At 36.9% G+C, this 23,491-nt stretch overlaps 1 protein-coding gene across 1 annotated transcript in view; it reads right to left on the bottom strand.

The window, feature by feature from the left end:
• The window catches only part of MIB1 (mindbomb E3 ubiquitin protein ligase 1), a 90,846-nt gene that overhangs the window by 30,025 nt on the left and 37,330 nt on the right, over positions 1–23,491 (bottom strand). Inside the window, exons 7-13 of the mRNA XM_009886651.1 lie at positions 21,263–21,467; positions 19,554–19,737; positions 19,098–19,242; positions 17,780–17,913; positions 16,622–16,729; positions 12,820–13,017; positions 10,142–10,293 (exon numbers count right to left, since the gene is read on the bottom strand). Coding sequence (XP_009884953.1) covers positions 10,142–10,293; positions 12,820–13,017; positions 16,622–16,729; positions 17,780–17,913; positions 19,098–19,242; positions 19,554–19,737; positions 21,263–21,467 — 1,126 coding nt within the window. The remainder of the gene's footprint in view (positions 1–10,141; positions 10,294–12,819; positions 13,018–16,621; positions 16,730–17,779; positions 17,914–19,097; positions 19,243–19,553; positions 19,738–21,262; positions 21,468–23,491) is intronic.

Below are 23,491 nucleotides of genomic sequence, written 5' to 3'. Positions count from 1 at the left end.
CCCCCACCCCCCCCTTGCCTCCCCCTCCCATATAACGAAGAGCTGATTCAGCGAATAGAGTGAGAGAGCACTCAGGATGAGATGGCTGCTGCTGATGTGTCTCTAGGTCATTACCTCTCTTCCAACTGCAAATGCTGCATGATACTAAGCTTACAGGTAATAGAACATCAGGAGACCTGCATTATTCTGCACGTTTAAAGGATGCCTATGACTTTCTGCATGTATAACTTATTTACTAGAATGTTTTTTTTATTGTTATATTAATCCCTCTACTCTGGGAACAGCTTAATTTTGAGTGTGTTAAAGTACCAACCATTTGTAGTGTAAAGAGCAGGTTGAAAGAAAACAACATTAGTCCAAATTTCATAGCAAAAAAACCCCAACTTGCTTGGTAGGCAGAATTCTTTTTAAAGAAGATAAACTCAAAAATTGCAATGCCATTAACTGATCGTTCTTTTCAGTGAAATATATTCTTATGCACAACTAAAAAAAATTACCAACTTTAAAAAGAAAATCTAATAAACAGTGTGGTAGTGCAATGCTGAGTTCTCAAGTAGATCTACGCAAAATTTTCAAGGTGCTTTATCTAAGATGTACATGAAAACAACCTACTTAAAAACTAGAATGTGACTGCTGTGATTCTAATGCTGCATTGCTGTTTCTCCTTGTAGTACTGTGCTAGCTACTGCTACACTCTGATTTGCTCTCTATCAGCTGCACTAGGTTTTTGTCATGAGCTGCAGAAATTCCTACTTCCTCTGCTCTCAGCCTTCCTTATGACTATTACATTTACTAATTGTTAAGCTTATTTCAAATTTACCTTTGAATGCTGTAAAGACAAAGCCTTCTCTTTACTGTAACCCAAATCAAGTCCTGAAATGCAAATTAAGCAGCCATAAGCTATATCCGACAGCCCCTCAGAAGTCAAACCCGTACTGTTCATCAAATATTTAACTACCATTCCAAACCACGGCACACAGAGTCTCAGAAAACAGGGTTAAACTTGGAGTTTGTTTCTTTGAGGTTGTTGGTTTTTTTTTTTTTAGTTGTCATAAATATTTCAAGTGTGGACAAGATTTTGGCTGAAGCAGGTGAGTGCCAATTTTACAAAATGAGAAAAGCTGCTTGCAGAAGTGCTGAATAGGTATTAGCTTTCACATGTGACCTTCGGCCTAACAATCCAAATCCTGTCACAGCAGTTAGAGGTTGTTTTCTTAATTCAATGTCATCACCTTTACGATAAGCAGGATCACCGATGGCATGTGCTGCTATTTTTTTTTTTTTCTTCATACTACTCTGAACTACAGCGTAAATAAGTATAAACTTGCAAACAGTTTGCAGAATACCAGATGGGATGCAAAAAGCATGGAAGTGGGATTGGGGAGGGCAGGAAAATAAGTTTATAACTGCTATATTAGACAAGTCTATACTTCCCTTCAGGACACTAGACGCAAACTGCACCCCAGCACGGACATCTGCTGGAAGACCTGGGAGGAAGCTGAAGTTTTTACAGTGGAATACAACTACTAATTCCAAGAAAACACATTGCAAAGCTACCAGTGATTCAACTCTCCACTCAAACGTGGTCACTCAGAACGAACAGCAAGAGGCTGCAAAAATCTGGAAATGCACTTCTAATGTCCATGCCATCCCAGAACAATGAACTATAACCGGCTTTAAGCCATTGTGCAGGTAAATTGGATTGCAAAGTTCAGTTAGAATATTAAGTTTATTTTCTAACATCAGTTAATCAGAACATTGTTCTAAAGAACTGTCAGCCTGAGTTTTACCTAATGACAGCAACGGAAAGCAGCAAAATACTTTTCAGGTTCATCTGACAGGTAGTCCAGCAACTCTATGTGTACCTGCTCGGAGTACATACTTCTTTATGTACCCATATGAACATACAATGCTATGGAATGTAAAGAAGTATGTATTTTTGGCAGGCACGGAACAACCAGTAAGAGGAAACTAAACAGCTGTTGGAAGAAACGGGTTTCCCTCTTGTTTGAATGACATTCATGTGACAAATTAACTTGCTAAGGGTCAGCTGGTATTGCCAAAATAACTCATACTTGTTAGTAACAAATCACAAAACATTAAATTAAGTGACTATAAAAGTGGGTAGGAAGAATTGCTAACAGCTGATAAGCAGAACATTAGTGGTAAACAAAGAATTCAAAACAAGGCTGGAAATGAACCCTTGAAATGCACCGATTAAGACTGCAGCATAGCTGCAAAACTTACCATTACTCCTCGCTTAATCAGGCTTTTAAGATTAGTTTAGGATCTGTTATGAAAATTTATCTCATTAAAAACAAGTCATTGTTCTATTAATGACAGCCAGTTCTGTGTACTTCAGATGTCAGTATTTAATTTTACATCTACCATAGAATATTTAATCTGCAGGTTGCAACTAAGACACAAGTAGAAACAGCTAAGAAATTGAGGCTGTGATTTAAAGAAAAGGATAGCCAAAATAACTGAGTATGATAACTTCTGTAATTTAATGAGACTTAAGTTAGAATTTTCTCCATATCAGCGCTGATTATGCTCACTGAGCTCTTCGATACAAAGTGCAGTGTCAGGTTTACGCACAGAAAGTGACAATACAGAGATTTCTAGGCCACAGTTACTAGTCAGCGGATTAAAGCTATTGGCAGATTCCTAAACGAAAACACAAATGACAACTACAACCTAGAAGGTAAGTTATCTTAAATACTATTTTCAAATAAGCTGACGTTATTTTAAATCCAAATATAAGAAAATTTGGCATGAAAATGCAACTTTGTAGCATCCAGAAAACTGTAAGAATTACATGAGAAATAGATCTGCAACAGTTTAAATTTCTAAAAGCAGTATTAATTAAAATAAACCAGCGCATACCGTCCCTAAGTAAAGACACTCAACATCAAATTCAAGAATAAGGAAAAATATGAGGAAAGACCTCCTGGCTCATCAATCCAGCCATTCCCATTCATGACAGCAGCCTTCTAAAAGCAGTTATTAAATAGGATATGCCCATGATAACTAGGCACATTTGGCCCAGATTAGAGATTCTAACTGTACCCCTGTGCTTACTAAAATGTCTGGGAGACAAAAAAATAAAAAAGGCAGTGCACCAGTTTTAGACAGAGCATCTTATTTTTAAATACTCACATAATTCTCAAACAGCTAATACTATACATAGGCCGCTACTTTTATTACCTGAAACTAGAGTGACATATATACAAGAACAAACATTATCTTATCAGAGCCATTTTCTTAAGTAAAATATTAATATTTGTTTTAAAGCTATTTCTCTTACGAGCAGAAATTTAGGCACAAAGACTACAGTATCTTAACATCTTAATTAAAACCCGGTTTATAGTGGGAAACAAATCAAATTGGAGTAGCTTTTTTAAATGGAGCAATGCTATTGAACTCGATCATGGTCACAGAAGTAATTCAGTATTACCAACAGTTTTACAGAGGGGTTAATTGCTAAGCGTTAACTGCTTCTCCTGAAGAGTTTCTGTCCCCACCACCAATTGATTTAGCTTCCACCTTATCATGAGACCAACTCTTTTACAGCTTAAATTTATTTTAAAAGGTTTTTGGTAACAATTCATCATGTTGTGTTCTTTCTTGTCTCTTTTGTATAACATTGCAATGCTATTCCGAAACAAAATGACAGTTCAGAGTGATACAAAAGTTAAAATTATACGTTGACATTGCTTCCTGCTAGTTCATGTTAGCATATCTCTAAGAATACATATCCAGTCACTCTAAAATGTCACATCCATCACTTAGATCAGCTGTTCAATTTTAACTGAGCACACGCTGAACTTTGGGCATCTGCTGACACAGTTGTAACTCAAACATTTCAACTGTGTGAGTGACAGGGATAACAGATGCTGACATTATCAAATGCTACACGGCTTTTTTTCCACGGCCGTTTTTTGTCCCGATATGGCCAGTACATGAAACTGTATTGCCATCCAAAAGCGCACTTGAGCAGCTGTATCTGTAAAACAGTTCCTGTATAACTGGTAAAAATAGAAACTAATTTTATAGCCATCTTTAATGCTTAAGTCCAAGTGACACACCTGCTATGTTTCTATTAGGATACATGGTGTTGGGAATATATCTACATAAATCTTCTCACCAGCATCAGACTATGCAACAAACAGATGTAGACTATACTTGACATACTCATTACTAGTGAATGGCTTGAACAAAGGTTGCCCCCTACTTTCCACTGCAGACAACGCTCAAAAAGAATTCAGCATACAATATATATAAAAAAAAAAAGCTATGTGAGCATGCCCAAATCTATTAAGGACATTAATTTAGAAGAAATCAGATGCAACCCCAGGTAATTCTTTAAAAGCTGTATTTTTCTAGCATTAAACATTTTTACATATACGATCAGGGTAAACAAAACCCAAAACAAAAACCCCACTATCCTGCTATATTATACAATCATTCCTAAAAAGTTAATGCTAACCAGAGATATAGTAACGGAATTGAAGGCACTTGACATGTATACTTGTGCTAACCGACTAAAGCATTAAAGCTGGGACGACAGCAAAACCTTCTTCCCCAGTAAAGTGTAACACGCAGAAGAAAGAGAGCTCTACACAAGTAGAAATTTTAAGACTACAGTTCCTGGTCACTAATGTAGAATTTCAATATTGCAGACAGGAAAAAAGTTAAAACTGTAACTGTAATTTGGTTTGAGACTCATCCAAAGAGCCTCAAGCAAATACTTGAAGGAACAAATCCAGATACCGTACAGGCGTTTCTGGTACACAGCTTTCCATTTTACCGTCTCCAAATCAGAGAAGGAATTTAAGTTTGCATTGGCTAGAAACAAAACGTGTAACACACAAGAAAGCCACATGTTCTTTGTGAACTCTTCATGTACTCGAAAACGTGCTACTGAATTATAACCTTCCTGCACTCCAATGCTTTGCTAAAGCTGGTAAAATGGAACCAAATCACCTCTTCAATGGATTTGGTCCCCTTCAACCAGCTGTAGCTATGCATTGATCACTACAGGACTTCTCTTACTTTTAAAACTGGACATTAGGTCTACTCAAGAGTAATTATGCAGTCCTCTCTTCAGTTGAGTTCCATTATTCTAGGCAGCTTGAAGATGGAAGGTAAGCAAGAGTGTAGCAAATTCTGTATTCCAAAATTTCAAGGTTTTATTTGTAAATAAACAGCTACTGGTGTTTAATATTCTGTCCACATTCATTAAAAACTGATTTCTTACAACATTTATAAAGAAGATAGGTAAACAGTGAAATAAACACATTTTCCAATGATTTGTCTCTTGTATTTTTCCTCAAGTCTGCTGCCCTTTGTAGCAGAATTGATCATTAAAAATTGATCAAAAGGAAGCAATTGTGAATATTATTGGTAACGTAGGACAGGTCTACTTTCTGGGCACCTCTCTCTTCCTTACACACATTCCCCCCTCCCCTTTTTTTTTTTTTCTTAATTGCACAAGGGAGGAAACTCCACAGGGTAGGAACTGTATTTGTGACCCTTGTACATCCTGGGCATATTATTTACTATTTAAAGATAATAAATTTGTCACTTACCTCAACAACTACAGGCTAATCTGCCATCTAATTACAGGTTTGCTCATGTAGATGATATTCTTTCTCCAAACCAACTTGAACAAAAGTATTCTTTCAAAGTATTTTCTGACATAATACTTTAATAAGAGGTTTTAGGAGCATGCTGGTTTCGCACTCAGCTTCAGCTAAGCTTCAACCTACACTTACTGTTGGAACTGCAAATATGAATGCAAAAAAATCACTTTTACTGGTTTAGAAAATAATTGTACAACTTTGATTACCTCACAACTTGTCTCTGTGAGGACCTCCACAACAATACAGCACAAAAGTCCCTGATACACTTGTTAACACTAAGCACAGGTGAGAAACCCCACCTCTCAAATGAATCACTAAAAACAGTTAAAAATTTCACTGCCAACCAGTTCAAACCATCTGCAAGTCTAAACACAAGGAGGGATCTACTAAATAAGACAACCATGGGGAAAAAAGTATAATTCCATTTTAAACCACAATCTCCTACTTGTTAGCTTATGAACGTAAAGGTGACATACTCCTTGCTATTGGACAGCAATATATGAAATCTGCATCTTACCCCAACTTTTTAATTTTTTGATTTAAAGTCCAGTAGAATTCATTGCTCTGAAGAACTGGTTGTACGCACGTGCAAAGTCAGGTCAGCTCTAAAAGCAGCCTTTATTTAAGATGCTAGCTGCAGCGTGAATAAAGCTCTCTTCAGAAGATACAATGCAAATCTAAAACTAACTGGGGCAACGGATACAAAATACGCCTACACTTCACAGTCATGTCTTCAGCTTAAAAATCTGAAGTCACAGGTATGTGAATAGATCAAACATAACCAAGAGTTGATAACACGGCAAAAATAACCAATCTGTACAGTATTTTCAAATTTTACTCTCCTTTTTTCTGTCTGAAAAATCTCATTAACACTGAAGAGGCAAAGTCTGCCAAGCTTTGAGGTTCACAGTACGTTGAAAGAAGTCCAAAATAAATGCAATTTTAATATGACTGACTCAGTTAAAAATTATGAGCAAGAAACCATGTATTAAATAAAATCTTAACTTCTCCACACTTCATTTAAAATTTCTTTTTAGCTCTACCTCCCATGTACAAGTTAAAAGCTGCCTACAGCATAAACTGAATAACGTCCATTCTACATTACGGTATTATACATTGGCACGAAAACCAAAAGTTCTCTTTCTGTACCAATTCACAAGGTATGAAGAGAAGCAAATTACTAAAAGGAGAAATACTCCACTAACACTAGGGTGCTCTCCAAAACATGCTACACCTTGACTTCTGGAACACTGCCAAACTGTAATAGGAGATAAAGTGCTGACAAAAATCTCAGCTATTTGACATAAATCACTATCTTTTTTGTAGTATTTATCTAATATTCAAAAGTTTAAAATAGAATATGTTTATTTTCATATGAAAAATGAAAGACTTTCAAATGTTCTTATCAGCATAGTTTGTATGGGTTTTTTTCCCTGGAGATTTATCTCCCTATTGTTAGTACAGGTCACAACTTGAGCAAGAAGCAGAAGAGGGTTTGCACTGAAAGTGAAATTGATTCTGAATACCTACTTGATATCAACTGTAAAAAATTCTATAGAAATCTAGTTCACTTTATTGTAGTATCCATGCACCTAACACATGCATTTATTTTACTATCATTAACAAGGAAGATGGACGTGGACTTTATTAATACCTACATATATAGAAGTATTTTATTTTTCTGACTATAGATATACACAGACACACATCCACATGCATACATATGAATATACGTTTAAATTTTATAAAATAACATTTATAAAATAACACAATATAATTATATATTTGACCTTAAGGGGAGTTTAGTGCACTGTATTCCATATAAGGCATGACAGCCTGAAGCCACTAAAACTCCAGTTTAGGAGTTTTTGGAAAAAAAAAAGGGAAAGCTTAGATTAGGAAAGATAAGTCTTTAAGTAAGGTTTGTAACGTTTCAAGCAGAATATATTATGTACTGCTGGTGACCCATACCAGCTTCAAGCTAAAGTTCAGGGGGTTATTTTTAACAGCGTTTTAAATAGCTTGTGCTCAGTACATTTAACAGATTAGTAATATCCATTGTTCTGTATCAGATTAGAAAAACAAAGTGGCAAATATAAAACTTTTTCTGGTTTCATTCAGAAATGGGCCCATGATAGAACTACAGAATCAACAATGAAATAAAAGACTATCACCAAAGTCTCAAAATAAAACTTAACTCCTCAACGAATCAAACTATATGATTTTCTGGCCAGGGAAAAAAAAAACAAAAAATTATTCAAAATAGATATCTTTTGGTTTTATTTTCATTGATTTCTTCCCAAGCTGATGTGTAAAATATCTAATGCTGTGAACAAACAAAAATACTACTTCTGTGATGGAGAAGTCTCTTTTTACATGCTTCAAAAGTGCTCAGATGTAACTGCAGCCAATGAAGTAAATATCTAACAGCTTTAGATATCTGTTTTAGATGCAAGTGAAACACCATGTATGGGGGAACCTACACAGGGTTAAAGTCATTAATACTGGAAATATTTTCCTAATTCTTCCAATAAAAACTTTTGTAAAGCAGAGAGGAAAAATTCTGGGAAACTCTGGGAAAAATTGCACTATGTCTTACATTCTACCAATTGTCAAACTGACCCAGGCCGAACTACAATTTTGATCCCTCAAAAAAAAAAAAAAAAAAAAAAAAAAGAGCCTGCTACTCCCAAAACATTCACCCTCAATAAATTTTCAGCATGCCTACGAAGAGCCTTTTTTCCCCCCCATATACTTCCCCTGCATCTCATATTGAGGATCATGATCACAGAAACCAACTATCACAAGAGACCTAACAAAAAATACCCTGCCTTGGTAAATGCAGACAGGAAACAGTACTCCTGGCTAATGGCGTTATGTAAATATGGAGAATTCACATTAAGTAAAGAAGTTACCAAGTCAGACTTGAAAGAATTGTTTTCTGAATGCCAAAAATAAGCACCCTTCACTAGGTCCTTGACCCGTTCTCTTACAGACCTTTTATGAGCACTGTAGAAAACTGTAAACACATTTATTGTTCCTATCAGCACTTCCAACCACTTTTACTTTGTGAAGTGTGATTCCATTCCATATACTATCAGTCTTGATAGCTATATTCTATGAGACTAACCCAGATTTTATTCCTATATTAATATACAGCCTTATTTGTCCAACTTCACTCAACTGAAAAGTAGAATTTAGTAGTAAAGTTAAACATGTAAGCACAAACATTTCTTATTTCATGTAAACTACACTTAATTCTCCACCATACAAAAAAATATTATTGAAGTCTTGCTAGAATGACAGCTCTGAAGAACATCATTTATCCCCGAAGTAATAAGCAACCAGCAATGCACCAACTTTTCCATTAAGTTCTATCTATGCAATATAGTTTTTGAAAGCTATCTTAACTGAAGATTGAATGTAGATGTATAGTATGCAGCTAGCATAAAACAAATTATGCCTTAAAACTTTTTCAGATGAGCTGCAATATAAAAGCTGAAATAAGAAATTCTTTCTATACATACTTCTAAGAAAACATGATTAATTGTTTCTTATACTGACAAATAAGTATTCCTTAAAAACCCTTTTCCTATTCCAATATTCAAGAAGGGAAACATTTTTACAAATCCTATCTTAAAATCCCATCTAAAGAGCTTACTTAATAACTTATCAAAACATTTATTGGCAAAGTTTTACAGCCACCACAGGAAATTTCCCAGGGATTTGGAGTTACCTGAACACAGCATTAAATTGAGCAGACTAGTAGCTCCATTCTAATAATGGTTTCCCAATTATTAGAAAGGTTCATATCTCCCCTTGTACTCAGCACTGGTGAGGCCACACCTTGAGTACTGTGTTCAGTTTTGGGCCCCTCAGTACAAAAAGGACATTGAGGTGTTGGAGCGTGTCCAGAGAAGGGCTACAAAGCTGGTGAGGGGTCTGGAGGACAAGTCTTATGAGGAACGACTGAGGGAACTGGGGTTGTTTAGCCTGGAGAAGAGAAGGCTGAGGGGAGACCTTATCGCTCTCAACAACTACCTGAAAGGAGGTTTTAGAGAGGTAGGGGCTCACCTCTTCTCCCTGGTGACAAGTGATAGGACAAGAGGAAATGGGTTCAAGTTATGTCAGGCAAGGTTTAGATTGGATATTAGGAAAAAAAATTTCACTGAAAGGGTTATCAAATATTGGAATAGGCTGCCCAGGGAAGTGGTGGATTTGCCAGCCCTGGAGGTGTTTAAAAAAAGGGTAGATGTAGTACTTGGGGACATGGTTAAGAAGTGGTTTTGTCAGGGTAGGTTGATGGTTGGACTTGATGATCTTAGAGGTCCCTTCCAACCTCAGCAATTCTATGATTCTAAGCAACATCAACATTTAAGAACTATAATTACATGCAGGTTTAAGGATCTTTTGAAATAATACTGTAATTTTACCCTCCCATGCACTTAGTTTTCCTTTTACAAATGATAAAATAATCTTTAAAAACAAATCTTTACCTAGGGTTTCCTCTTAGTGCAGCGTGGTGAAGAGCATTAAACCCATTGTTGTTGGTGATAGTAACATCTGCTCCAGCTTCTAACAATACAGCAAGGATGTCATCACGCTTTTTACTTATTGCATCATGAAGTGGAGTATCACCTTCAGAATCCTGAAAGCAGAAACAGCTTACGTCAATTTTTGCATGCATCCGCACTAAAGAAAAAAGATGCTTAAATATCACTAAGAAAACTGACTACATAAACACAAAACAGCTCTTAAAACCTTAAAGTATTGCTATACCGCAGAGTTCAGAGCAAGCTGCTTCTGATCTTGCTCTGTTTTTGCAAATGCTTCAGGGCGTAATCCTACCCAGGGCTCCAGTATTCTACGATTACACTACTATGAGAACTCAAACCCAAAGCTCGAGTATGCCTTGCATCTCATAGTACTGAAGACACTGGTGTAGACATTAACTTCTGTATGCCTCGTATCCAGATGAAGTTGATGCCCAAGTTAAAATTTATGAGTAACGGAAGATCAGCAACAAAAACTAACATAACAGGGAGGAGACTAGTCAGGCAGGAGGAGGCAGAGAATTTTGATTAATGAACGCTAAGATTGAGCCAGCAATTAACGATGTAAAAGACAACATCAAAAAGACAGTGTGAAATAAAAGCATAAGCAAATCAAAATAAAATGCAGTCCAAGTAATAAACTTAGGCACATCTGTTGTTTTAACTGAAGCAGATCATTTTCCATGAAAGCAAAACTTAAAACTTAAACTTGTTATAAATAATATCAGATTACATTACACAAAGTACATGAAAATATTTCAGTGCATAATTGAACAGGCAAAAAAATCTGTATTTTTAGCTTGACGTTTTATTTTTCAAATATCCCAAATAAGGGAAAAATACTTCTTATTCCTAGAAGCATTTTGTACACTACTTATTCAAGGACCCAAATGGTTGGACTGAAAAGGAATGCTCTAGACTAACAGTGAGAAAACACATCCATTTAAGCTTATTTGCTGTTATATAGGCAAACTCTTTAGATTTATGCTTCCAGTAAAATTCTAACACCATATAAGTCAGGAAGTCTTTTGTCACTGACACGGACTCAACTGCAAACTGACTAACACAGGAACTGAACTTTTTAACAATATGCTAATACCAAAACAAATTTTTACAATCTTTATAGTAAGAACCAAAAACTGCCAAATAAAAAGTGCCAGAAAATGAAAACACTTGAACCAGTGTGAACCAGTTTTCCAAAACTAAATTATGCAGCTTTCATTTGGTATAATTGATCATATTTCTTGAACTTGCTGTTTACAGACCAACATATGCTTCTGTTTACACAGCAAATAGGCTTGAGTAGAGCGCTGGCCAGTTACATTCCAGTCATACCTCAGTCCGACTCCCCTGTGCTCTCACCCACCAAATCAATCACCTGATCACATTTGCACATCGGAGTTCCTCAGCACACGCGCAGAATCTGAATGTTTGTTATTTCCAATGACAATTACATTTTCCAGATGGAGTTTCACAGCACCATTCTACTGAATTTTTCAATCCAAACAGACCTCTATGAAGTCAGACACGTCCACTTTGGCTACCCATATATCACACATCTTTATATGACATACAGTCACCCTTTATTGGGCTTAACACATCAGACTCCTTATTACATCTACAGTTCCACAAACACTAAACAGGGTCGGGATGGACCTTAGCTGGCTAACAGCTCAACTTCAGCGAAAGCAAGATAATACCTAAAAAGCCAAGTGGAAGCAGATAAATAAGCAATCACTATATTCACTAATTTCAAGAAAGTTTGCTTATTGTTTGTTATGTGGATATACAGCTTCAAAAAAAAAAAAATCACTGTTTATTGACATGGCAAAACAAGGAGGTAAATGCGTTATTACTCCGTATCTTTATTTGCACAGGACATTACAGCTTTTTCTTTCTGTTGCAAACCTCTTCAAACTTACCCATCCTGATTTGTTTTACTAATAAGCTGCATGTGGCTGCACACAGCTCATGCAGAATGCGGATGCCTGCTTATTTGATAGCAGGTTTCTACTCTACCTTCTCAATAGGAGGTTGCACTCATATGTCATGCCTTCCACCACATTCATTATTATTCAAAAATCCCCGTGAAATTATGGTACTTGAGGTGCGATGCATGAGGACTTTTTAGATTAAAGGCTGAACACTCAAAAGAATCTGGCTAAATAGTTCTATCAATAATAGGTCAATTCTGAAAAAAGGTTTGCTTTTTTTTTTCCCTTTTTTTTTTTTTTTTAAAAACGAAACACTCCACAGTATCATCAGCCAAAAAAATGCAAAGCTGTGGCTTGCACAAGGAGCAAACAGCTGTGGATTCAACAGAGGAGGAATTAATCTGGAGACAAAGTCAACAATTACAGGTAACTACAGTCTATGAAAATACCAATTAACATCAACAAGCGAGAATAAATCAGATGCCTATCTAGCTGTCAAGAAACCAAACAGATTTAATAACATTTTTATTACAGCCAATCACATGTTGGGGTAGAGGCTGGGACAGATATCTTCACAAGGTCTGTTCCTTTCACAGTCCCATTTTCCGTAATTCTTGTATCACCTACACACAACAAATTATAAAATTCGGTGGCTAAAGAATGAATCTACATTAATAGTTACTTTACCTGGAGACTAGGATGACAGCCAAAGTCCAGTAAAGTCTTCACAACTTGCAGATGACCTTTGTTGACAGCAATATGAAGTGGAGTCTGCCTGCGTTTGTTGCGAGCATTCAAATCTGCACTGCCTCGGTGCAAAACCTCTATCACAGCACCCTCATCACCGAAGGCTGCATGATGGACAGCCCTGTCTCCATCTTTGTCCTAAAACAGAAACATTATTTTGACCCAGTATATTCCACATTTCCTTCGCATTTAAACAAGAAGATTATATAAACATACATATCCTATGACATATGATATTTTATACCATATACAAATATTGCCCTGAATCTTTCTGTGATGTGTTCATCAGAAACTCAAATGGATTCATTTGGGTTTCTACTACAAAACAACCACTGTCAAAAAACAACAACAACAAAACCCCCCCAAAACCCCCAAACAAAATCCAACCCCCAAACTCCAAAAAACTTTGCACTCAGTAACCCAGGGTAACCCTTCCTGTAAACCAGGAAGTGTTACAGATTCCAATCATGGTATAAGATAAGAGCATTGCCTTGTCCATACAGTTAAGCTAATATTTATCAGGGTTTATGCTGAAATTATAAGTTCTGATTCTATGATGATGATTCACAGCGTTAAAGCTCTGATTAAATTCAGTTTGCTTCAGTTTCAGCCAAACTAAGAATTAAGGTGTGAAAGTCAAAAATTTGTCCGTTTTCATTATTTTAACATCCATAAGAGTGGACTGTACTAAATGAAACATTTTCAAATATTAATCATGTGATTTCAACATTAATGACAGTACACAAAAGCTAAAAGTAAAATGGAAGGTATGTAACAGGTTTCAGTGAAGTAACAACTTCCATAAGCTAGTTTCTAGCTAAATTTTTGTGCACAGTGGAATACTACTATGTATTTGTAGGATTTAATTTTGACAACAGAGAAACACTGAAAATTGTGAGGAGATAAAACCATGACCCATCAAGGGTGCACTGGATGTCTCTCTTGGGTAAACTTCATTTCTCGTATCGATTTGCTTCTCTTTCAGCAATGTCTTTCAAAAGTAATTTTTATTATGTATAATGCATTTCTAATATACTTTACATCAATGCAAAAATTAGTAGTTCTTAGCATAAACTGTACTTGCACAATTATAAGGTAACAATGAGACTAGTTACAGCATTTTAAAAAATGGTGGAAGGAGACTTATCTGCTAATTATCAAATATATCTTTTTAGAAATATGAATACAGTTTTCAAGAAGGTCAGGGCACTAAACAGCAGCTTCAATAGCTTTTGAAAACTATATTTTTATGCCTTCGAAATCAACTCACGCTACTAAATTGTCTTGTAAGACAGCAGGATTCCTTCTCAGGCTCATCTAACAAGCAGTCAAAAGAAGCCAAAGCGTGCCCATTTGGAAGGGGAAAGGATCAGAAAGGGAACTTCTCTGTATTTCTCATACGGTTCTCAAGATCATTATGAGGTGAAACTTATCAAGAGCATGACTAGTGTTAAACTGCTACAACATTTATATTTACAAAGCACATTGTTTCACATGTATGTGGTAGTTTCTCTTTTCATATTTGCAGTCTCCAAAGTACACTGAGATACTTATTGATGAAATCCCATATAATTTATTAAATATTTTACAGTTTTAACATATTCCAATTTTGAGACACAAACCCCTGATTTTATAAAATCCTAATGTATAGAATTCCTACTTTAATGACTAGAGGTCCAAGAAAGCATGTGGCTTTTTTTTACTTCAGCATCAAAACGAATAATCTCAGGAGCTAAATCCCACAGTGTGGTTTCTATATAATAACATATTAATATACCTAGAAAAAGCTAGCAACTAATCAAGCATCTGTCTTAAGACTTATATTTAGGTATAAATCTAACTATTAAAAGCACTATATTTCTATATATGCCAACAACATATTGTCAGTATTGTCAATACAATAACTTATACCCATTAATTTCCGCAGACTAGAAGGCCATGTAATTTCACTAGTAATATCTACATCAGGTTTTATGAGTTCTGTCAGTAGCAAATTGTTTTCTGACTAAACAGAGGCCACTTGTACCCTACATTAAGCTGTGAGAGACACAGGCACAGAGAAGACAATATGAGGGCATCCCCAGAAAATGTCATCATGAATGTACCTACTCTGCAGCAGTGACTGTAAGTGTAAATATATCCAACTTAGCTATAAAGCAGAAGTAAGGATTTTTATCCATTGCTTCCACGCCATAGACCACAACAGTGAAGTAAACGTGCTAAGTTTTTGCTCTCTGCTTAATCGGATGACTCTGTTGTGTCTTCACATCACTAATTTATAGACAGCTGACACTTTTCAAAGGCTGAAACCATATATTCATTAATCTAACCATATTATATATATGATTAATATTATAATAATTAGTGCAGCTCTGTAATTAAGTAGGAACACCATCTTCACTTAAACAACCCACAGTTACATGAAAAAGGCTTGAAAAGTCAAATGAAATCCCTGAACATATTTTTTTAATGGTAGTATGATACTTCTGAAGCCTGAGCAAACGTGAACTCTTAACAATTCTCCTGCTAGCCGATTACCAGGTGTATTATCCTGAAGCTGCGTAAGCTGTGATTCCACTTCCCTCTCTAATGCTTCTTAACCCTTCCTTATACCAGAGAAGTATCAGTCCACCACTTGATTAACACAGCAGCTTTGATCCCATAGTGCAGATGAAAAGCAGCTTAGTCTAATTTGTAACAATATATGCTGTGTATTGCAGTGAAAGCACTAATTCTAAAATGAAGCTACTTCACAGAAATCGGACCACAGCAAGTATGTACTGCATCAAATCTAAGCCATCTTTACCATTTAGCAGAAAACCTTTATAAAGTAATGGTGTATCTGTGAATATAAAAATAATTTTAGTCCCAAGGATTACATCATTGCTTCATTAATGTATTAACATATTATAAATTCTGTATATCAAATACAATATTAAGCTAAACGCCCAAGCATACAGTTATTTTTCTGTTATGCAAACAATGACTGGGCACACTTAACTTCTATGCATTTTATTAGGCTTTAATTTATATTCTTAACAAGAGAAATTTGACAAATCCTTTTTGTGCTTCACAAAATGAGCAAAGGCTGCAATATCAGTGCGTTCTGTGTAAGTAGGCAAGGCAAAATCAACTCAAAATGCAAATACCACAGTATGCTGATAGATAATTTTCTCACAAACAGTAATTCTAAAAAACCCTAAACAAAAGAATTCCTTCCACTTCAGGTGAAGTTGAAAAAAGAAAAAAAAAAAAGCAAATACTCAAAGATACTGTTATTACTTTCTGCTCAAACTTTCTTTAGTTAAGAATGGAAAAACTTTCTCCTAACTGAACAGTGTAAAGAAGAAGCCCGGCAAGTATGTGAATTGGAGACGCAGCATCCAGCAACATCTTTTTCTCTGAATGCCACAGGCCGTGTGCTAGCCCATTGCATTCTACTGTTGAAATGAAATAAAGTAAATAAATAAAAGGGCTTCATCCACTACAATCACACACTAGCTTACATAGCCGTAATATATTAGCATTGTATTTCACTTAGAGGTGCTAAAGAACTGGATATTAACCCTTTATAATATTGTTAGTAGGAGGCAAATTTGGGAACATAATCACAGTAAAAAAAGCAGTTTTTCACTCTCTTTGACATTTAAAAAGAAGGCAACTCCAACAGAATTGTTACTTCTGTATGTAGCAAAGTATAAAACTCAAGGAGACAAAGTGTATTTTGAATTATTTAGGTTACCTCTGCTTCTACATCCACGTTCTGTTTCAGAAGCAACTTCAAAATGTCGACATGGCCGTTCTGACTTGCGGCTTGCATAGCTGTGTGTCCAGCACATTGTCCGTTCACCTGCAAGCACATCAATACTTTGAAACAAGTTGCAAGATACATGTACCTGTGAGACACTTTAGCAGTACGCATGCAAGTGTATTGGAAAATCTAAAGCAAGAGCACACCCATGAAAGTATCAAATGAATAATTCTTAAGACAGCTACCTTCCTGGCAGGTATAGATAATCTCCTATGTCTTTCCTATTCCATTTCTATAGCATTAGCTAGATTGAAGGAAAGAATCGAGAAATTGATTTATTTCAAACATTACAATCTTGAATATAGTTGGATTAAAAACTTTCATCTTTGGGCTACTGTAAAGGCAAGATTTTGAAAACAGGTCTCAATTATACCAGTCCTCTGCTTTAAAGTGTCTTTAACTTCATCTTCTAATTTACAGCAACAGGAGTCAGTCTGAACAAAATACCATGTTTTGTATAACCCTGAGCTACAAATCTATCCTCAGAACTGATGGAGTTTAGTCTCTTACCTGCAAGAATTTCCACTGCTGTAACGAGAAAAACATCTGATTGTGATTTTAAAACAAGTTCCCTGAACCAAGCCCTATAATCCTTAAGCATTTTCTTTTAGATTTTTCACTAATAGGCGATTAGACAAGTTGGTAAAAGGAATCTGACAGAGAGCAGCCTAGATGATCTACCCTATGAGTTAAAAAAACAAAACCAAAACAAAACCCACAACAGCAGCAACAAATCCCCAAAATCTACCCTCCTTCCTTCTATCCTCTCAAAGCAAAAGAACTTGAAGACCCTTCACTAATTCCGAGCACTGGGTTCTCTGCCCCCACTCCAGCAGGAAGAGGCTGGTATTTTAATGCATGGCAGACAACAGAACACAAAATCTGTCCAGTGAAAAAGGGTGTAAAGCACTGTTTTCACACACACCCCAACTCATTTCATAGGATAACAAATGGGAGAAGAGACATTGGAACCAGCTGTACTACTACTATGCAGACAGTCTAGTAACTGGCAAGGAATATGTAGGACAGATTAACATCCTTTAGTATTACAGGTCTCCAAAACAGGTCCTCCTAAATCAGAACACTCACATCTACATCTGGCCTCTTTAGCAGGTCTTCCACTTTAGCAACATCTCCATTGGCAGCAGCTTTAACCAATTCTTCATTGAGATCTCCAGATTCTTGGGTTTCAAATAATTTCTTCAATAGCTGGGACAATCTCTCTATAATTATTAAACAAAGGACAATTAAGATTACAGTTCTAATCACACAAGAACAGAAAAGTAACAGCTAAATTTGCCATGTTTCTAAAGGCACGTGCACAGTAATACACAAATCACCATAAAATGGCAGCTCTAAGTTATTATTCAGTTCTAAGTTAAGTGCTGCACCTCAATACCCTTTAGATAGTCGAGACTGTCCTATCAGGCACTTCAAAGCAAAGCTGATTCAACCACAAATAGCTTGTCTACCACAAAATACAGAAGGGCGGGGAGGAGGTAAAAACATGAATTTACATACTGATTTAACAGGCTTTTTAGTCTTCTAGCTTAACTTAGGGTATATCCTGCCCTCTGTGATTTGAAACACCAATTCATATTACTCTTCTAACTAGTTTTATGGCCACTGTGGCTTTATCTTTATTGCAGAAAACTCACTTTATCTATGCCTCCCTAGGAAAAAGTCTAGAGAGCTATGTAGAAAGGTTTCTTGGCATCAAAGCAAATATTGAAAAGGACAAAACAACTAGCTATGACCAAAAAGAGGAAAAGCATTCTAGTTTAATTGATTTGTGAAACAGCCAACAGAACATAAACCACATTGGATAGTCTTTCCAGTTCATTACTAGATGAGTGACAGCAGGTTCAACAGAACTGAAATGTGATTACATAGACAAAAAAAATCCTACTGTAATTAGTCAAAGGAGATCTGACTAAATTTTAAGACGGAAGTATTAAGGACTGAACATTATCCTGAGTAACTGCTTGCAAGAGATCCCTCACTTATGCTTGCTATCCCACACCACCTATTAAACAAGGAGCCTGCTTGCTACAGCCAGCGACACTCTCTTCATGCTGTAGTCCCTATTCCAATCTAATGTCCCTTCCAATCATTTAAGTTTTGAAGTCCTAACAGCAGACCTCCAAAGACATACCTGCACTGTGGCCAAACAGAAACCCAAATTCCATTTGGAGTTTTTGTACCTTATCAAGATAACAACCACCAACATCTCCATACCAACTGCAAGTTTTTTCTTGTATGTTTCTCTAAGGTGTAACATCAATTAGACAAACCCAAAATCTGGATATTATTAACCTTCCATACAAACTACATACTGGTACTTATTAATTTTTAGTTAACACAAATACTTGCCATACATACATCACTGGTTATTCTTCAAACTTACCACCAGATGCATTACTTATAGCAGATCCTGCTGATGCCACCTTCGAGACGGCTGCTGGATTATACGTCCAAGATGTCCCACAAACCTCTACCTTTAAGTCGCTGTCTGAATAGATTTGCTGGACCCGACCAACTTTACCTAAAGTCTGCATTAAAGAAAACATCAAATGCAAATAATATTAAAAATAAAATACTTAAAAATTTGAATGTTGTAAGAAGTCACAAATTTTATGAAGTCAGTTGTTGTACAGTCACTAATACCTTTAGCTATGTTTCATCAGGCTAAGCAGATTACTACATCTGAGCAAGTATTATGCCACGTTTGATGAAATATACTTTCTCTAACTTAAAAGAAAATCCATTTGACTCCCACAACCTCTAGGTCTTACTACCAATCATAACTAGAAATATTACACAAGTTTTATCATTCTATGAACCCAAACATACAACTACTTACCGGAAGCATTGCTTCAGCCCACTCTCCATGACCTCTCTGAAGAAGCTTGATTCGCTCTAAGTCATAACATACTTGAACAAGGTCACCCACTTGAAATTGAGAGGTACCTCCTTCTGCACCTTGAGCAGCATCTCCACTTCGGACAACATTGGCTTTGGTGAGAACAGCTGGATTAAACGTCCACCTAAGTAATGAATCATTTAAAGTAGATTTTATACATGCAAAGTGAAATAGATGTTTAAAAATTATCTATTGGACAAGATTCTGCTTGTATGCCTACAAACTTTCTGCAATTGGATACTATGGCATTTTTGTTGCTAACCATTTTTTGCCCATAAACTTGTCTGTGGCTCATTAGTGGAATATTTTCAGGGTAATTTTCAGAGATGTGCATTTGTAAAGTAACGAAGAAATATCCTGCCTAAGGGGAAGCAAGCCAACAACAATATAGTAGTCCTGAAAGTAGCTATACAGTTTCTTTATGTTTCCAGTGAAAGGAGATGACTCTGGTTGAAAAGGGGAAGATCCAACCTCTCTCACACGGGCTTGGACTGCCAGGAAACAACACGGGATTTTGCCCCCTCCCTCCTAAGTCAAAACATCAATTTTTAACCAAACTATCCTAATTTTGTACTATAAATTTTACTGTTTTAGAAGCATTTTGCTGTTTTTATGCTGAGTTATCTGCTAATATATAATACGGTGATCTCTCCTTTACATGCCATTTGGTCTGGGGTTGACTTTTATTCAGCTATTTGATCTAGTTGAGAAGAATCAGATAAACTCCTGAAGGGCAAAGTCAGGTTGGAAACCACAAGATAAAGCAGCTCCACTCACTGGCTCTGCAGTCATGACTGTCAGAAGAAAAGTCACTTGCATCCCTTCAGCTTGTGTTAGCCAGGAAAACAGCTTTATTTTGCATTACTTTGCAATATTAACAAACAATATCTTGAGGGAAAGCCTGAATGAACAGGTTAATCCTTTCTGGACAAACTGAACAGGTCAGTCTCCAGATACAACTGAAATGGTAGTACATTCATTAGCTGCTTTTTAAAGCTAAGCCAAATACTTGAGAGCAAGACAGCACAAAACCATGTGGAGATAACTCAGCCGTAGAGCTGGGTTTGAATCCTGTTAGCATGGATGCAGCTCATCAAACTTCAAACCTAAACTGCTTGCAGGGAGTGGTTTTGGCAACAGCTTCCTCAACACTGCCCATTCTTGGTCCATATTTACACAAACTAACATCCCGTTGAGTAAGAAAATGCTAGATATAGATCATGCCAAGGTCACTCTATATTAGACAAGATCCCCAACATAAAAAGTTTGTCACCTGTCCTCTTATCCCATTTTCCTGAAAACCCACAATGCATTGCTACTATGATACCCCTTGAAACCATGGGATACTTTGTAATTAAAAAAGAAATTACTTCCTAAAACACTACATTTTGGAAATAAGAGAGTCCAAAACATCATTCATTATTTTGGACTCATAATTCAACTAGCAAGAGAGGCAAAAACCTCCCTTTTCCCGCTAAAGCATCTTTAAAGGTTAAGTCCTCATTACACATTGTAGCAGGAATATAAAATTCTCAAGGAAATCTTAATAGACACAAAAGGAGAACAGAAAGTTTCTGGCACCAAGTGATCACAACTGCTGAAGGCAAAGGAAGTTTGTGAGAATCAATGACGAAGGCTATATAACAAACCTGTTGCCACTTGGGTATTGTACTACAATGTCATGATCCTCATCAATACCACAAACTGTTCCAGTTGTTGTTAAGGTTTCAAACATGCCATCAGTCCATCCTCCGTGACCATGCTGCAAAGACTGTACAATTTCCAAATCAAGGTCAATGTTTACGAGGTCACCAATTTGCAGCCCACCAGGGTTTCTGTTACCATTTTGCTCACCTGAAATGGAGTAAGAAGAAAATGTTCACACGATCACACTAATTTTCCAAGTAATTGCAAGAACAGAAATTAATTTCTGAGACATAACTCTTGATATCTCTGGCTATGGGATTGTGTGCTTCTTGTTGAGTTTTCAAGGCAAATAACAATGACACTGGTAAATACTAAATGTTTGTGACAGGCTCCACTATGGCCTCTAACTGGGATGGTAACAGCTATCACATGGTGCTAGGCATCTAGAAATATATAAAAGCTCTGATAATTATGAGAGAGTCATACAGAGTGCCATCTTTCCACCCATAAGCTGAAAGATACCCAGAATGCCCACAGAAAGTGGTTTTGAATTGGGTCAGTCCCTGAATGTGGAGAAAGCACTGGCAGAAGACTATCTCCAAAATGAGCAATGATAAAAGACTTTAACCTTGTAAGTGGGGAGATGACTACAAAAAAACCCCACACAAAAACACCCCCAAAAACCCCTGCTGTTTTTTGTGCAAAAAACACTTCTCTCTGGACAATGCCTGCTTTCAAAAGATACCTCATAGCAAAAAATCATAAGCTGGAGGGAAATGGCATACATCCAGACACATCAAGTTGTGTTAACTGATGAGACAAGACACTTGCGGACCTGCTTACTGCCAGAACCAGAGAATGCTATCTGGTGCTGTCCATGGAACAGTGAAGAGAGCAACAACTGCAGAACTCATAGACTGAGTTCAACAGCAATATCAGTGGCGAAGGACAGGGTGAACAGAGTTCCTTTAGAAATATTGCTATCTCTAAGGCAGGGTGGGGTGTGGTGTCCTCTTCCAAGCAAGAGCCAACAATGGAGAAAAGGTCCTCACATTGCAACAATAAGGAAGGACAAAAACAGCCTGATAACCAAACACAAAAACACTCTTTGGAGAAAGTCTGATTCCAGAGTCCAAAATCCGCACCGGGTGTTGGTTGGCAGCCCTAGTTGCAGCACTAAAAGTTTTCAGAAGACCATATGGCTAAGAAGAGACTCTGATACTACTGAAGAAACACATCCATGAATGGACGCTCATGTTCAATGAGCTTTGACTTCTTCCCAATCTTAGTTTAAAGGAGCGATAGATGGAACACTATCTTCAGTCTGCACCCTTCACCTTTGCAACAAAACACATGTAACATGGAAAACAGCCACTTCTGCAGAGGGCAAAAAGATAAAGAGTAATTCTTCAGAAAAGCTACTGATACAGAACTCACTAGATAGAAAACTTATAGACAACAAACATCCCAGAGACAGCCCTGATGAGACAGGGAAATCTAAGAAAGGAAGAGAGATAAACCAGCAAAGAATGATAGAAGCATTAGTTAGTGGAAGAGATCTCTGGAGGTCATCTGGTTTGATATTCCACACAAAGCTGAACTAACAGTCAGCTGTGGTCAGCTGTGGATTTGTCTGAGTCCTGAAAGGCCCCAAGGACTGAAGTCCCACAACCTCTCCAAGTAACTTTTTCCAGTGCTACTATATGGAGCTATGGGTGTAACAGAAAGCTTCTTCAGATTCTGATCCGAACCTCTTGAGTCACACCTTAAGGTCACTACCATTTGTTGTCATGCCATTTGTCACTCCTGAAATTTTGGTGCCATCATTTTCAATCATCCTTCAAGTGGTTGTAGGTGGCTAGCAGATTACCTCTTAATCTCCTTGGCAGACTAAACAAGCCCAGCTCCTCCTCCTCGCAAATCACATCCTCTCAGTCTCTTAACTGCTTTAGCAGGCCACCAGCAGATGCTCTATGGTTTCTGAAAACTGTGGGGTGGGGGGTGGGGGGGAAGGTGGGCAGGGAAGAGGAGATAGATGGGCAGTAACACAAACAGGACACAGTATTCTAGACACAGCCTCATAACCATTGAGAAGAGGGGGATAATAACTTTTCCTATTCTGTTGCCCACCACCCTCCTAATAGATCCCACTACGAAATTTGCCTCATTTGCAATGAAGGCACACTGCTGTCTCATACAATTAAGTATTCACTGCAACATTCAAGTCTTCT

Source organism: Charadrius vociferus, unplaced genomic scaffold (genome assembly GCF_000708025.1).
Source record: "Charadrius vociferus isolate BGI_N301 unplaced genomic scaffold, ASM70802v2 scaffold45, whole genome shotgun sequence".
Lineage (NCBI taxonomy): Eukaryota > Metazoa > Chordata > Aves > Charadriiformes > Charadriidae > Charadrius > Charadrius vociferus.
Note: the sequence above shows the minus strand (reverse complement) of the source record. Positions and strands in the feature narration are given on the sequence as shown.